General features: G+C 38.3%; 1 protein-coding gene across 6 annotated transcripts in view; it reads left to right on the forward strand.

Annotated features, from left to right (window-relative positions):
* UTRN (utrophin) overlaps positions 1-18087 on the forward strand; it is a 514842-nt gene that overhangs the window by 231338 nt on the left and 265417 nt on the right. For all 6 annotated transcript variants that reach the window (XM_058736181.1, XM_058736184.1, XM_058736182.1 and 3 more), the window contains exons 43-45: positions 8235-8370; positions 10726-10875; positions 13987-14062. In XM_058736181.1, coding sequence (XP_058592164.1) covers positions 8235-8370; positions 10726-10875; positions 13987-14062 — 362 coding nt within the window. The remainder of the gene's footprint in view (positions 1-8234; positions 8371-10725; positions 10876-13986; positions 14063-18087) is intronic.

The raw sequence follows: 18087 nt of genomic DNA on the forward strand, positions 1-18087 counted from the left end.
CTCCTTAATGCCCATCACCCACTTAGCCCCCCCAAACCCTTTCCACGACCCTCAGTTTGCTCCCTATAGTTAAGACTCTTTTTTTTAGGTTGTCTTTCTCTTTTTTCTTTTTTCCCCTATGTTCATCTGTTTTATTTCTTAAATACCACATATGAGTGAAATCATATGGTATTTGTCTTTCTCTGACTTATTCTGCTTAGCATAATACTCTCTAGCTCTATCCATGTCCTTGCAAATGGAAAGATTTCATTCTTTTTGATGGCTAAGTAATATTCCACTGTGTGTGTGTGTGTGTGTGTGTGTGTGTGTGTGTGTGTGTACATATATCTATATACCACATCTTCTTTACCCATTCATCAGTTGATGGACATCTGGGCTCTTTCCACAGCTTTGCTACTGTTGATAATGCAGCTATAAACACTGGGGTGCATTATACCCCTTTGAATCTGTGTTTTTTGTATCCTTTTGGGTAAATAACTAATAGTGCAAATGCTGGATTGTAGCGTAGTTCTATTTTTAGTTTCTTGAGGAACCTCCATACTGTTCTCCAGAGTGGCTATACCAGTTTGCATTCCCACTAAGAGTGCAAGGGGGCTCCCTTCCCCATGCCCCCCACCCCCAACTCCTTGCCAACACCTGTTGTTTATTGTGTTGTTAAGCCATTTTGATATCTCCTCATGGTTTTATTTATATTTCCCTGGTAATGAGTGATGTTGAGCATCTTTTCATGTGTCTATTAGCTATCTGGATGTCTTCTTTGGAAAAGTGTCTATTATATCTAATAACTGTTTCTTAACTGGGTTGTTTGTTTAGTTTGATAAATTTTCTATAGATTTTGAATACTAACCCTTTATCAGATATGTCATTAGCAAATATCTTCTCCCATTCTGTAGGCTGCCTTTTAGTTTTGTTGATTGTTTCCTTCACTGTGCAGAAGCTTTTTATCTTGATGAAGTCCCAATGTTCATTTTTGCTTTTGTTTCCCTCGCCTCAGGAGACGTGTCTAGTAAGATTTTTCTGACTGGGGTCCAAGAGGTTGCTTCCTGTATTCTCCTCTTGTATTTTGGTGGTTTCCTGTCTCACATTTAGATCTTTCATCCATTTGGAATTTACTTTTGTGTATTGTGTAAGAAAGTGGTCCAGTTTCATTCTTCTGCATCTTGGCCTCCAGTTTTCTCAACACCATTTGTTGAAGAGACTGTCTTTATTACATTGGATATTCTTTTCTGCTTTGTCGAAGATTAGTTGACTGTGTTGTTGTGGGTCCATTTCTGGGTTTTCTGTTCTGTGCCACTGATCTACATGTCTGTTTTTGTGATGGTGCCATACTGTCTTAATGACTACAGCTTTGTGATGTAACTTGAAGTCTGAAATCGTGATGCCTCTAGCTTTTCTTTTTCAGGATTGCTCTGGCTTTTCGGGGTCTTTTGTGGTTCCATACAAATTTTGGGATTGTTTGTTGTAGTTCTGCAGAAAATGCTGGTAGTATTTTGATAGGAATTGCATTAAATGTGTAGATTGCTTTGGGTGGTATAGATATTTTAACAATGTTTGCTCTTCTGATCCATGAGAATGGAATGTGTTTCCACTTCTTTGTGTCCTCTTCAGTTTCTTTCATAAGTGTTTTATAGTTTTCCAAGTACAGATCTTCTACCTCTTTGGTTAGGTTTACTCCTAGGTATCTTGTTTGTGGTGCAACCATAAATGGTGTTGAATCCTTGATTTCCCTTTCTGCTGCTTCACTATTGGTGTATAGGAATGCAACAGATTTCTGTATGTTGATTTTATATCCTGTGACTTTACTGAATTCGTGTGTCAGTTCTAGCAATTTTTTGGTGGAGTCTTTTGGGTTTTCTATATAGAGTATCGTATTGTCTGCAAATAGTGAAAGTTTGACTTCCCCCTTGCTGATTTGGATGCCTTGTATTTCCTTTTGTTGTATGATTGCGGAGGCTAAGACTTCCGGTACTATGTTAATAGTAATGGTGAGAGTGGACATCCTTGTCTTGTCCCTGAGGGTAGGGGAAAGGCTCTCAGTTTCTCCCCATTGAGGATGATATTAGCTGTGGGTTTTTTGTATCTGGCTTTATGATTTTGAGATATGTTTCCTTTATCCCTACCTTGTTGAGGCTTTTTATCAAGAATGGATGTTGTGCTTGGTCAAATGCTTTTTCTGTATCTATTGACAGGATCACATAGTTCTTAGAATCCTTTCTTTTATTAATGTGATGTATCATGTTGATTGATTTGTGAATATTGGAGCACCCTTGCAGCCCACGAATAAATCCCACTTGACCATGGTGGGTGATTCTTTTAATGTACTGTTGGATTTGATTTGCTAGTATTTTGTTGAGAATTTTTGTGTCTAAGTTCATCAGTTCTCTTTTGGCCTGTAGTTCTCTTTTTCAGTGGGGTCTTTTTGGGACATGGAATTTAGGCATCAGAGGAGAAGTATCTTGAACTGAGGTTTGAAGCATTTGTAACAACTCCCCGTAAATTTATCCGAGAGAGAGGCTTCTAGGGAAAAGAAGTTGAACAGGCAAAGGGGGAAGGCATGAAATAGCATGACCAGGTGAGAGATTTGCAAAGTTACAGGACAAGGAGGATTCAGGGGACCGGGGGTGGGATTGGAAGCTGAGGTCCCATAGGGTTTTGTGTGCCGTGCTAATGAGTTTTCATGGAGAGTCCTTCTAGCTTGCAAATCATCTAGCTCCCAGGCCTTCTTAAGGCAAAAGATGTATTTGCTGGCATGGTATTAACAATGCTAGCAGAAATTCTGCTAAAGATTTTCAAATGGATCTCTGTGGAATGTGGTAATTATTCCTCCTGGAACTAACAAGGTGAAGCTAATACATATTTTACTCATTTTGGGGAAGAGATAAGAATAATGAATCTCTTCTGCAACATCTTATATTTTAACTAAAGCAATATTTATTTTCATAAATTCATGTTTGACTTCATTCCAGGTTGTAACTTATCTTAAGTTGGGGCCACCTTGCAATTTTAGGAGCTTGTGTGTGTACTGGTATCAGAGTCATTGAGGAATAACACACAGTTTAATTTGTTTTTGTATTGAGTGCTTGTAGTTACATATTTGTACAGTTTGTCAACTTATGCTGTTATTCCTTAATGAGCAATTGTTATCTGTTTAAACATAAATCTATAACTTGTTTTTACTCTTAGTGATAACATTTAAAGGGTAGATTATATTTAGCTAGTTTGAGGATGAAAATTTGGTGACTCAAATATGTTATTGAAATTGCTTGATGTTAGTTTCCTTCATAGAAAATATATCCTTCATAGATATATTTTCAAAATACTGAGTTAGTCATGATTATGAAACATTGGAAATATAAATTCCAACTCTCTCTCTCTTTTTTTTTTTTTAGTTTTAGCTAGTCAGCATATAGTGCAACATTGGTTTCAGGAGTAGAATTCGGTGATTCATCACTTATATACAACACCCAGTGCTCATCTTGACAAGTGCCCTCTTTAATCCCCATCACCCATCTAGACCTTCTCCTACCCACCTCCCTCTGTTAACCCTCAGTTTGTTCTCCATTGTTAAGTCTCTTGCAGTTTGTTTTTTTCTGCTCCTCTCCCCGCCCCCCCGATATTTTCATCTATCTTTTTTCTTAAATTCTATGAGTGAAATCATATTTGTCTTTTTCTAATTGACTTATTTTGCTTAGTGTAATACATTCTAGCTCCATCTGTGTTGTTGCAAATGGCAAGATTTCATTCTTTTTGATGGCTGAATAATATTTCAGTGTGTGTGTGTGTGTGTATGTATGTATATGTATATACATGAATGTGTTCCCATGTACATGTACATCCATGTATACACACACACACACACACACACGACATCATCTTTATCCATTCATCAGTTGGTGGACATCTGGGCTCTTTCCACAGCTTTGCTATTGTTGATAATGCTGCTGTAAACATCAGGGTGCATGTACCCTTTGAATTTGTATTTTTGTATCCTTTGGGTAAATACCTAATATGCAAATGCTGAATTGTATTGGTAGATCTGTTTTTAGTTTTTTGAGGAACCTCCGTACTGTTCTTCAGAGTGCACCATTTGCATTTCCACCAACAGTGCAGGAGGGCTCCCCTTTTTCCACATCTTTGCCAACACCTGTTTATTGTATTGTTAATTTTAGCCATTCTTCCAGGGGTGGTGTGGTATCTCATTGTGGTTTTGATTTGTATTTCCCTGATGATGAGTGATGTTGAGCATCTTTTTATGTGTCTGTTAGCCATCTGGATGTTTTCTTTGGAAAAGTGTCTATTCATGTCTTCTGCCCATTTCTTAACTGGATTATTTGCTTTTTGGGTGTTTAGTTTGATAAGTTTTTTGTAGATTTTTAATACTAACCCTTTATCAGATATGTTGTTAGCAAATATCTTCTCCCACTCTGTAGGCTGCCTTTTAATTTTGTTCATTGTTTCCTTCTCTGTGCAGAAGCTTTTTATCTTGATGAAGTCCCAATGTTCATTTTTGCTTTTGTTTCCCTTGCCTCTGTTGACATGTCTGATAAGAAGTTTCTCTGGCCGAGATCAAAGAGATTGCTGCCTATTTTCTCCTGTAGGATTTTTTAGTTTCCTATCTTACATTTAGACCTTTCATCCATTTTGAATTTATTTTTGCATATCATATAAGAAGGTGGTCCAGTTTCATTCTTCTGCATCTCGCCCTCCAGTTTTCCCAACACCATTTGTTGAAGAGACTGTCTTCATTCTTTCTACTTTGTTGAAGATTAGCTGACCGTATAGTTGTGGGTCCATTTCTGGGTTTTCTGTTCTGTGCCACTGATCTACGTGTCTGTTTTTGTGCTGGTGCCATACTGTCTTGATGACTACAGCTTTGTGATGTAACTTGAAGTCTGGAATCGTGATGCCTGTAGTTTTGCTTTTCTTTTTCAGGATTGCTTTGGCTATTCAGGGTTTTTTGTGGTTCCGTACAAATTTTGGGATTGTTTGTTGTAGTTCTGCAGAAAATGCTGGTGGTATTTTGATAGGAATTGCATTAAATGTGTAGATTGCTTTGGGTGGTATAGACATTTTAGCACTGTTTTTTTCTTCCAATCCATGAGCATGGAATGTGTTTCCATTTCTTTGTGTCCTCTTTGGTTTCTTTCATGTTTTATAGTTTCCAAATACAGATCTTCTACCTCTTTGGTTAGGTTTACTCCTAGATATCTTACTGTTTTTGGTGCAACTGTAAATGGAATCAATTCCTTGATTTCTTTTTCTATTGCTTTGTTATTGGTGTATAGGGATGCAACAGATTTCTGCATGTTGATTTTATATCCTGTGACTTTGCTGAATACATCATGTATGAATTCTAGCAATTTTTTGATGGAGTCGTTTGGGCTTCCTATATAGAATATCATGTTGTCTGCAAATAGTGAAAGCTTGACTTCCCCCTTGCTGATTTGGATGCTGTGGTCTAATCGCTGAGGCTGAGACTTCCAGTACTATGTTAAATAGTAATGGTGAGAGAGGACATCCTTGTCTTGTCCCTGAGGGTAGGGGAAAGGCTCTCAGTTTTTCACCATTGAGGATGATATTAGCTATGGGTCTTTCAAATATGGCCTTTATGATATCGGGTGTGTTCCCTGTCTCTGGACTTTTTTGAGGCTTTCTATCAAGAATGGATGTTGTACTTTGTCAAATGCTTTTTCTGCATCTATTGACAGGATCTATGGTTCTTATCATTTCTTTTATTGTGATATATCATGTTTATTGATTGGGAATATTGGCCTACCCTTGCAGCCCAGGAATAAATCACACTTGATCCTGGTGAATAATAATCTTTTAATGTTGTTGAATTCGTTTTGCTAGTGTTTTGTTGAGAATTTTTCCATCCATCTTCATCAGGGGTATCGGCCTGTAATTCTCCTTATTAGTGGGGTCTTTGTCTGGTTTTGGAGTCATGGTAAAGCTGGCTTCATAGAATAAGCTTGGAAGTTTTCCTTTCATTTTTTAATCTTTTGGAACAGTTTGGGAATAGGTATTAACTCTTCTTTAAATGTCTGGCAGAATTTCTCTGGGAAGCCATCTGGCCTGGGACTCTTGTTTGTTGGGAGGTTTTTGATTACTGATTCAATTTCTTGCTGGCTGTGGGTCTGTTGAAATTTTTTATTTCTTCCTATTTCAGTTTTGGTTGTTTGTGGGTTTCTAGGAATCTGTCTTTTTCTTCCAGATTGCCCAGTTTGTTGGCATATAATCTTTCATAGTATTCTTTTATAATTGTTTGTATTTCCGTGGTGTTGGTTGTGATCTTTCCTCTTTCATTTGTAATTTTATCTCTTTGGGTCCTTTCTCTTTTCTTTTTGAGAAGTCTGGCAAGGAGTTGATCAATTTTTGTTAATTCTTTCACAGAACCAGTTCTTAGTTTTGTTGATCCGTTCTCCTGTTTTGTTTTTGTTGTTGTTGTTTCTATATCATTTAGTTTTGCTCTAATCTTTATTATTTCTCTTCTTCTGCTGGCTTTAGGCTTTCTTTGCTGTTCCTTTTCTAGCTCCATTATGTGTAAGGTTAGGTCATGTATTTGCAACCTTTCTTGCTTCTTGAGATAGGCCTGAATTGCAATATATTTCCCTCTTAGGACTGCCTTTCCTGCATCCTAAAGGTTTTGGACTGTCATGTTTTCATTTTCATTTCTTCCATGTATTGTTTTATTCTTTAATATTCTGGTTAACCCATTCATTCTTTAGTGGGATGTTCTTTAACCTCTATGCCTTTGAGGATTTCCAAATTTTTCTTGTGGTTGAATTCAAGTTTCATAGCATTGTGATCTGAAAATATGCATGGTATGATCTCAGTCTTTTTGTACCTGTTGAGAGATGATTTGTGACCCAGTATGTGATCTGTTCTGGAGAATGTTCCATGTGTACCCGAAAAGAATGTGTATTCTGCTGCTTTCTAAGTCTTTTCTTTTAATACAAGGTTTATGATAGTAGTTGAGTGTTTATAAAGCTGTTATTTAAGTTAATTACTCTTTGATAAAGAGGGTAAATTACCTGTCTTGGTATTGTCAGTCTTTAACAATTAATACTATTGTTTGATTTATTTATTTTAATTTCGAAGCAGTGTTCTTTCCTGATGGATGCTTAAAAATGAAAACTTGTGATTATGTAGTGATTATCATTAGATTTTAAACATTAAAAGACTCTTTCAAATATTACCGACTCTGTTAAATATGCAAGTACTTATTTAGCATTGGATTAGATTTATATAGTGTATCATATGTTAGTTTTTTTGTGATTAAAAAGAAAAAGTCATAGCCATAAAAAAGTAAATTTTTATTAGGGATAACAAAATGCAATTCATTTAGAAAATTGCATTTAACTTTTAAACTGGCAGCTAATAGCCACAACTATAAAAATAATGATACCCCCACCAAGCTGTAAATAGCTTCCAAACCCTCTCTGAAAAATACATAATCTTGTCATCATGAGTTCTAGTCATATTCTCATCTTCTGACAGATGGTTTATATACTTATAAATGTTATTCTTACAACATTTAAAAGATCTAATTAAGGCAGTTCCTTTTTTATATTCATATGACTATTTGTTTCCTTATATCCTTTAAAACTTTTGCTTTGTTTTTTCTAGCTCTCTTTTTATAACTTGGTGCTATATTCAAATATAATACTTATTTTAACAAACTAACCAAATTTCCATTTTTTCTTGTCTTTCCTAATACTTGTAAAAACTTTCCATTCTCAGTGTCTTGCCTTCTTATTCTTTCTTTCCTATGAATAGAGTAATAGTTGTCACCTAATGTGAATACTATGTCATATAATGATGACTTTCTATCTCCATGGACTACTCAAAGAGAATTATGTGTTTTTTCTTATTTTTTGAGGTAAAGACACTTTTCTTTCTTTTTTTAAACCTCCATTATGTTGTACAGTGGTCTCTAGCTTTAAAAAAATCTTTTGTATTAAATTTCTGTAGACTTTTTCATGATGAAAGAAGAAAATGTTTAGTTTCAATGTTTTTGAGTTTAATAAAGGAAAAATGTTTATTATCATACTGTCAAAGAATCTTTGGTATTGGACAATGTACATATCACTATTGACACTCATTTAAAAATATATATTAATTTTCAGGAACATTTTTGTGTGTGGTATATTTAGTCAGGATATCCAAAGCAAATATATACTGTTCTAATTGGATAATTTTTGTCAATGTTTTTCAATAATGTATTCTTTTAGGCTAAAAGGAGTGAGTAAGCAGGTGATGGAATATAGAAAAAGACTAGATGATATGATCTGTTGGTTATCAACGACTGAGAGTGCTGTGCAAAAGAGATCAACTACTGAGCTGGAAGAAAACCTGCAAGAATTAACAGTAAGTGGTTTCTTTGTCTCTATATTTGCCAATGCTTTTTGGTGCATGAACATTTATGCTAAAAATAAGAGGTTGCATGACTGAAGAAGAAAAGGGGAAGAAACTTTGTTCTTTGTGGTAAATGTGGTGAACTTTAGAGGAATTTTTTTTAAGAGCAGCTATAATTTTGTTCTTGCAGAGGTAAGGTTTCACTGATAGAAAAGTGACAGATCATGTGGTCTCAGTATTAGACCAAAGATTTTTAGGGTATTTTAAACAGACTTCAACATTTTGGAATACAATAATACTGTAAAGTATGGTTCTTTGCTGTTAGATTTATTTTTTTTTTTAATTTTTTTTTTCAACGTTTTTTATTTATTTTTGGGACAGAGAGAGACAGAGCATGAACGGGGAGGGGCAGAGAGAGAGGGAGACACAGAATCGGAAACAGGCTCCAGGCTCTGAGCCATCAGCCCAGAGCCTGACGCGGGGCTCGAACTCACAGACTGTGAGATCGTGACCTGGCTGAAGTCGGACACTTAACCGACTGCGCCACCCAGGCGCCCCTTTGCTGTTAGATTTAGAAGATAGTTACTGATAACTATCTTTAAAACTGAGTTTTTTAAGAAAATTCTAAATGACTTAGGAGCAACTCATCACAGCTTACTATATAGGCTTCTCATCATGATTGTATTAATCAAATGTCCTTTGTTGATCCACAACTAACAAGAATTTTTTATAGTTATATATGTATGCAACATGTAAAAATATGTAAAGATGAATATATATAAATGTATCCAAATATCCATACCTTTTTTATATCTATACATTTTATATATTTTGTGTTAAGAATTAAAATACTGTTGCAGAGCAATAAGATTAATATGCTCATGTTTTTATTAAAAAAAAAAAAGAAATTGTTAGGGGCGCCTGGGTGGCTCAGTCGGGTGAACGTCCGACTTCGGCTCAGGTCATGATCTCGTGGTTCATGAGTTCAAGCCCCGCGTCAGCTCTGTGCTGACAGCTTGGAGCCTGGAGCTGCTTCAGATTCTGTGTCTCCCTCTCTCTCGGCCCTTCTCCTGCTTGCCCTCTGTCTCTCTTAAAAATAAATAAACATTAAAAAGAAGATTTAAAAGAAATTGTGCATGTTGAAACACACATGTGCATGCATCTAAGTACGCCTAAAAGGATGCCCCCTAATTGGATGAAACATTTTGCTTAAGGAGGATGATTGAGGCATTTTGGGAAAGGAACTTTTAATATAATGAAAAATATGTGGCAAACAATTACTAACTTTTCTTCTTGTTAGACAAATATCTAACAAAATTGTTCCCGTTTTACCTAAAAATTTCAATAGTTTTCTTGGAACATTTCACTTTGTAAACAATTTGGGGGCTGTCACAAAGAGTGCGATGGTATATTAGGTTAGGTAGAGATAAGGTACAGATGAACGCATAAGGTGTTCCTGTGGTTTGTTTCTTTCTTTCTTTCTTTCTTTCTTTCTTTCTTTCTTTCTTTCTTTCTTTCTTTCTTTCTTTCTTTCTTTCTTTCTCTTTCTTTCTTTCTTTCTTTCTTTCTTTCTTTCTTTTTTTGCCTTTGATTAGAAAAGACATTATCTTCATTATCTAAGAACAGAATGTGAAACTACCAATGTAAATATGATATAATATGACCCTGTTAAGAGGTGGGGGTAAAGAGGGCCAAAGCACAAGGGCATACAAATGCACCCTGAAAATGTGTGTTCATTCCCATATCAGTTACAGTCTGTTAATATAAGTTCAGGGTCTCCTGGTGGTTCAGTTGGTTAAGTGTCCAACTCTTAGTTTTGGCCCGGGTTGTGATCTCCCAGTTTGTGAGTTCAAGCCCTGCATCAGACTCTGCGCTGACAGTGTGGAGCCTGCTTAGGATTCTCTGTCTCTCTCTCTCTCTCTCCTTCTCTCTGCTCCTCCCCCACCCTCTCAAAATAAACTTAAAAAACCAAACAGTTTGTTAATATAAGTTCAGGCTTTTATAAGTTTATTTTCTAAGAAAATAAAAGAAATTAGAAATCCACGTTTCTTTTTTTTTTAATGTTTATTTATTTCTGAGACAGAGGCAGAGCATGAGCGGGGGAGGGGCAGAGAGAGAGGAGGACACAGAATCCGAAGCAGGCTCCAGGCTCTGAGCTGTCAGCACAGAGCCCGACGCGGGGCTCGAACTCACAGACCATGAGATCATGACCTGAGCCGAAGCCGGGTGCTCAACCGACTGAGCCACCCAGGCGCCCCGAGAAATCCACATTTCTAAGAATATAACCGAAAGAGACTTCTGATACAGTAGTTGAACTTTCCTCGGTATGGCAACTTTCTTATGACAGCTCTCTTCTGACTCCTTTAGGACTTAACCCGGGAGATGGATGTCCAAGCTGAAAAACTCAAATGGCTGAATCGAACTGAGTTGGAAGTGCTTTCAGATAAAAGTCTGAGCTTACATGAAAGACAAAAAATTTCAGAAAGCTTAAGAACTGTAAATTCAACATGGAATAAGGTGTGCATTAAGAATTACTGTGATCCCTTTCTCATGTTTATTGATTTTGCTGTCAAGGAAGTGGGATTATATAACTGTTCTGCTTTTAAAAAGCATACCCAAACATGGGTACGTTTTACTAATGCTTACCAATGTTTGTAATTACTGTTTTTTTCATCTGTCATGGACAGAAACATATATTCTCAGAGAATACTTTTTATTTTACATGGGATATTTTGGTCTAGGGATTTTGGGGTATATACTACATCAAATAATGAATGTTTATTAGAATTAGAAAATAAAATACCATATAAAGTTGTAAATTGTAGACCTTAAAATAACATCCTGATGTTGCACATGACTTCTCACCTATGTAGGTTTATTTTTAATGATTTTATTCAATCCATTAATTATTTTTAATGATTTATTCTTTTATTCATATATTTACTGGGCTCCAGGCGTAGTATGTGCTAGCCTAGTATATACTGGAAATGACTAAGCTAAGGTCTTTCCCCTCATGTCATTACTTTTTTTGCAGTTAAAACAATTAAAGGCAGATAAAGTCATAGATTCTATTTATTTTACCCTGGTACATACCATATCAGAGTGTGAGGTCTGTCTGAGACACTGAATGGATGTGTCTCCGCCCCTGGTTTGGATAGATCCCATATCAGTCAATTTTACCCTTCTGGATCCCCTTAAAATGATAGCCATCATTCTATATCTAATGATGCAGGTGCTTTATTGACCTAAATTCTCTAGTTGAGAATTATACCTTGATGGTCACTGTTACTGATAATTCACACATGTATATCTCTGGCCTTGACCTCTCTCTATGCTCTAGGCTTCCATGTACAATGACCTGTTCAGTATGTTCACTTGGCTCTCCAATGGGTATCTCATACTAACATACAAAATTGAGCTCCTGATCTCCACCTCCTCCCTGTGCTTTACTGTACTTCTCCCACCTCATTTACTGGTAATTACTCATTATTGTTTGGTCAGGATCTTTGGAGTCAGTCTTATGAGTTACATCTTAATTTTAAAAACTCCAAAACTTGGAATCACCATTATCAGCTTCTCCTTCAAAATACGTATCTAATTTGATAGATGGTTTCCTGGACGGCCAGATGGCTAGATACATGATAAAGCAAATGTAGCAAAATTATAACAATTGTAGGTGTTGGGTAGCATGCTGGGTATTCCCTGTATTTTTTTTTCAACTTGTTTTTTAGGTTTGAAGAACGTTATAAATTTGAATGCTTTTCCCTAACCCCATTGCTACTAACTAGTTCTAAGCCACCATCGTCTCTTGTCTTGCTTACTACAACGGACTCCTCACTGGAGTCCCTGCTTCCTCCTCTGCCCTTTACCAATCTCTTCTCAACAAAGCAGTGAAGTATTTGTTTAAACATAATTCTGATCAAGTAACTCCTCTGAGCAAAGCCCACTAATGGTTTTCCACCTCACTCAGAATAAAGGCTGAAGTTCTTACTGTGACTTGTTAGGCCCCTCATGTTCTGGCTTCTTCTTTTCTCTCTGACTTCATCTTCCTGTCTCTCTCCCTTACACTACTCTCCAGACATGTTGGCCCCGTGTCAAACATGCCAGGCACATCTTTCGCATATTCAATCAGAGCACACATATGTATTTAACACAAAGCATGTCAGTAGATATTGTGTGGAAGAGGACACAGTGGTTAATTTGGGAGCACCGTGTTAGACAAAGCCAAAAGTTCCTTTATCACTTCACGTTGATTTTACTCTACTTAGGTGAATTATGAGTGTCCGAGGTCAGACAGTACTTACTGTGGAGAGAATTTCAATAAATGTACTTTGGGAAATACTAACCTGGGGCATTTCATTCATTCATGTATTTATTCACTCAGTAGTTTTGACTGGACTCTTGGTGTATGCCAGGCACCATTTTAAGAACTAGGAATACGGCAAAGAGTATGACACTGCTTCTAACCCAAAGAGTTTATTGTTGGTGAGACAAGTAGTCAAAAACTTACAACATAGAGGTATCCATGGGGACGTAAAGATAGTGCACCTACTTGGCTTTGGGAAGTAATCATGGAAGATTTGGTGGAGATCGTATCCATGCTAATTTAGAAAGAATGAATAAGTATGGGTAGACGAAGAATGGGGGAAGGAGCATCACAGGGAGAAGAATCAAAAAAGTGGAAGGGTCTACAGGGGACAGGGAATGAGCACAGTGCATTTGGGTCTTGGAAGTAGCTCAGTGTGCAGCAGCAGAAGAATAAGAGATGCTTGCAGACCCAGATCCTAGAGGCCTCATCATGCCTCAACAAGGAATTCGAGCTCCATCGTGAGAACACTTCATCGCCTTGAGAGCAGTGGATGGGTTTTAATCAGGAGAAAGTCACATCTTGAAAAATCACTATAGCTTCACTTTAGAGATGGATGGCGTGATCCTAGCGATGGATGGCCTTAGGATAATATCAGGATATCAAGTAACTCCTCTGAGCAAAGACCAGTGTCCAGATCAGAATAACTGATCTGGAAAGATCAGTTAGAGTCGTTAGATCACCTTGGGAAGGGGGTGTCAGGGAAATGGGTGATGAATTTGGATTTGGACATGTCTGAATATCCAATTGACAGATTGAGCTGGACTGAAGATACATTTTTCGGAGTTGTCAGCCTCTTAAAACTCCATATGATAAATGAAACCATTAGAAACCAGGACTCAGGGAGAGAAGCCAGGGTCAAGGGTAGGAAGACCAAAAAAACCTACCCTATAGAGTGTCAGTATTTGATGGATGGGCAGAGGAGAATGAGCTGGTGAAGGATGCTTAGAAGATCAATCAGAGAAGTAGGTGTAAAGTCAGGATTGCAGAATATTAACGGTATTCTGGGGAGGGGAGGGGACAACATTAAATGTTACAAAGGACTAGGACAGCTAAGGACTGGAGGGTACTCTTGACAGTAATGTCAGTAAAGTGGGGGCTTTGGCAAGACTGAAGTGGATGTGAGGGTGGAGACAGAAGCTCAGGCGTTGAGGGGGAAGAAAAGCAGCAGAACTATCACTTAGAATAACACTTCCTCTTTCAAAAATATAATCATCTTTATTTATATAGTATTCTTCTCTTTGTTTGGCCTGATGCTGTAGATATGCAGAGAAGTGCCTACCACATTGAAGGAACGCATCCAGGAACCCAGTTCTGTGTCTCAGACAAGAATGGCTGGTAAGATACAGTTTATTTCTTAACAAAAAAATTTTTTATAGGCATAACAAAATTTTATAATTTTAAGCATCCTATGGGAGTTAGAAAAACTTACTTAAAAACACAGTGCAGTTGTGACTTATTATTCTACTTTTCAGTTACTTGAAAAGAATGTCTTTTTTAAAACAAGATATATTTCACTGTCCAGCATGTGCAAGGCATTCCTTGCCATGGTAGCTAAGACTTATTTCCTGGGACTGGAGTGGGATCTGGGTCTCCACAGAGGCCGCTGAAGGCCAGGGGAGAGCAAGGTGAGGAAATTGAGGAATAGTTTTCTGGAGACGTGCAGTCTTTTCAGGGCATCAGCCACAACCTGCTGTGTTAACATATTCTGGGGTCGTACAATTAGACACTGATCAGGACTGGAAACAGAAAGTTTGAATATTCTTGGAACCAGGTGGGAGATGGGGATTTAGAAGAGTTCTTCATCCCAGTGAAGATATGCACTGACAAGTGCTGATCACTGAGATTTGGAGAAAGAAGAGTCTGGTCACTGGTTATTTCCTTCTCTCCTTGTCCAGAGTAGAGGGTGGGCTACTGCACAGAGGCCACCCCAGTCACTGCTCATCACTGCCTTGCAGGCTCATTGAAACCATCTCACCCTGCTCTGCCTCTGCCGAGTCACCAGGCAAACCCCCAAGTGTGATTAACCCTAACTTTCCACTTATTCTGTGCCAGCTGTGGTGGTGCTGCTGATTCTCCCCTTCCTCCTCTTCTTCCACTCCCCCCCACCGCTCCCCTCTCCTCCTTTTCCTCCTCTCTCTCTTCCTGCCTTCTTCCCTTCCTTTGTATTCCTCCACCCTGCCTCACACATCCTCCTTCTCTTCCTCCCCCTCCTCCCCGCTCCCCTCCTCTCCTCTGCCCCCGCCACCTTCTGTTTCTCCTTAGGATTCTGGAAAAGTATGAGTGGTGAGACTTTTAAGAAAACTTATTTGAAATCACAGGCTTGTTGAGGGCCCAGTTTGTGTTGTGTTCTACTTGTATTTCCCAGTACCTTACACAAGAAATACCTGGGGCCTGGTCGGTCCATTGATTACATTCAAAACACTTGAATTAACATTTGAGTATTGCTGCCTTGCAAATACAAACTCAACCCCATAAGGACGGGAAACAGACTTGATGCATTTTAGGAAAGGGCAATAGGCTATCTTACCTTTTTAAATGTCCTTATGACAAAGGAACAGAGAAAGTTTTAATACACAACATTTTAATACACATTTAATAGAAGAGCTAATAGCAGAAGTACACCTTCCAGTAAGTGGGCAGTTCATTTTTAATAAGACATTCGTCTCTGGAACAGGTATGAGACCTGAAATTTATTTCAGTGTGTCCCTCTCGTCCTACATGGTGTTTTTTTTAACTCCATTTCTTCTTCTTTTTATTATATTCAAAAAATAAAATTAACCATTTCAATGTGAACAATCCAGTGACATTTGGATTGACATGTGAATGCATTCACAGTATTGTGCAACCACCACCTCTGTCTGGTTCCAAAATACTTCCATCATTCCAAAGTAAAATCTCTTACTCATTTAGCTGTTTCTCCCCATTCCATTCTACCCCCAGGCAGTGGCAACCACCAATCGCTGTGTCTCCATGGATTGTCTATTCTGGGTATTTCTCATAAACGGAATCAGACTGTGTTTCTTTCACTTGGCATGTTGTTTTCGTGGTTCATCCATGCCAGCTTCCCTTGCTGACCATGCTCGTGGGTACTCAGCACTCACAGACAATCCTACTGCACTTTCTTCTGAGCTCCCCTGGCTGCCCATCTCTCCACTCATGACCTCTTCTCATTTTTAAAAGATGAAATACGTTTTGCCCAACAAGATCATCTTTTTCCCATCAGAGAGAATCCCTATACGTAGGTTTCTCTACATCTGTGCTCACAAACTGTGCGTGCTTCCCACTTCCCTGGAGGATTTATCTCTTTTCTTTCTGAGATCACGTCCTCCCCTTGTGCTTTGCATCACATCTTCTCTTGGCTTTTTACTTACCCTCTTTCTCTCTTCTTTACTGGACCATTCTCGCTGGCATACGTTTTGATGCATACAGCTCTGGTCAGTGCATTTTCGCCGACATGTAGTATTCCATGCCCAGATCCACTGCAGTCCTCCTTTAGTATGCTCACTGGTCCCATGGCTTTAGCCACTTTTTAACTTTGGATAGCCCGGCCAGTGCTTAGGCCAATACACTTGAAGTCACCCTTGACTTTTCTCTGGAGTTAAGATCTAATTATTCAGCAAATTGTCGGTCCTGTATGTCATCCCCATGTCTCATCCCAACTACTTCCCTGGTCTTGAACACCCTCATCTTTCATCTGTTACAGGAATAATCTCCTAACTCACTGTCCTGATTCTCTTCTTGCCTTACTACTCTTCCATAATCTATTCTGCTAGCAGCTAAGTCATGCTTTACAAACATAGGTTTTATTGTGTCCCTCGTGGCTCATAATCTTGTTATATCTTTTGTCATCCATAAATGAGTGCTAAAGTCTTACCTGGTCCAGAAGACCGCGTGTGATCTGCCTGCTGCCCCCCTTTCTAATCGCATTTCTTACCACTTTTCCCTTTGTTTGTTCTATTTCAAACACATTGGTCTGCTTGCTATTGCTAACATGCTGAGAACATTTCCATTTATGGCTCCTGTGCTTGCTGCTTCTTCTTTCCTTCTTCTTCCAATGCCCTTCTTTCAGATATCTGCCTGATTCACACACTCCATTCAGTTCTTTCCTCAAATGCTACCCCAAGCCTTTCCTGACCCTGACCGCCGTTTCTCAAATACATCCCATTGCTCTCCCATCTTCTTGCATTAGTGTTACTTCACAACATCTGTCTATTCCACTAGCGGGCAGGCCCCCTGAGGGCAGGACCTTTGTCTCCCACATACTCCCATACTCGTAGCATCTAGAACAGTGCTTGCACGTAGTAGGTCCCTCTGAGGTACTTGGTGATTTGAAACGATGGATGAATATTGAGGTTGTTTCAGTGTTTTGAAAGCAACAGTGAGGATTGGGCAGAATGATACGTGAGGTATTCTCTAGGGTATGTCGTGGTAGAATTGCTGGGTCATAGAAGATGAACAACTTCTACTTCATTAGATGTTGTCTAGACAGCCTGTTCCGGTTCGCACTGCCGCCAGCCACGGGAGAGCTCTCATTGTTTTACATGTTACTGCCACTTCAGCATTATATTCTCGGGACTCCTTTACACTTTTAAAAATTATTGAAGACACTCAAAGTGTGAGTTATGTTTATAAATATTTACCTAATTAAAAAAACCCAGAAATTTGAAGCATTACTTATTAATTTGTCTAAAATAGCAATAATGAATCTATTATGTTAGCAAAAACAGCATGTTTTTGTAAATGTTAATATTATAAACTAATTTTTCCAAGACAAAAACAAATTGAACTAGAGAGTGACATTGCTTTACATTTTTGAAAATCCTTCGTTTCTGGCATCTGAGAGGACATCTGGATTCTCATTGCCACTTCTGTGATTAGTTTGTTGTAGAACCACACGTGATGCATGTAGTCTTGAGTGCAAAACCCCTCTACACTCAGGAAGGAATGAGTGTGAAAAGGCAAATCACTTATGATAATCCTAATTTGGAAGGGTTTCTGGGCACCCAGAGCTCCCCAGACATTACGTTGTGAACCTGTGACGGATAGAGATAGGGCATTTCATTTCCGTTTGCATTTTTTTCAGTTGCCTGCATGATTGAGCCTTTTTTCATGTTTATTTCTTTCTTGCTTCCTCTTTTGTAGATTGTCTGATTGATACTTTTGGAGTTTAAAGAATTATTTTGGGAGTGCCTGGGTGGCTCAGTTGGTTAAGAGTCCCGACTCTTGATTTTTGGTTCGGGTCATGATCTCACAGTTGGTGCGATAGAGCCTTGTGTGGGGCTCTGCACTGCTTGGGATTCTCTCTCCTCTCTCTGCTTCTCCCCTGCTCCTATGGTGCATGCATGCGTATGTGTGCACTC

This window comes from Neofelis nebulosa, chromosome 6 (genome assembly GCF_028018385.1).
Source record: "Neofelis nebulosa isolate mNeoNeb1 chromosome 6, mNeoNeb1.pri, whole genome shotgun sequence".
Taxonomy (NCBI): domain Eukaryota; kingdom Metazoa; phylum Chordata; class Mammalia; order Carnivora; family Felidae; genus Neofelis; species Neofelis nebulosa.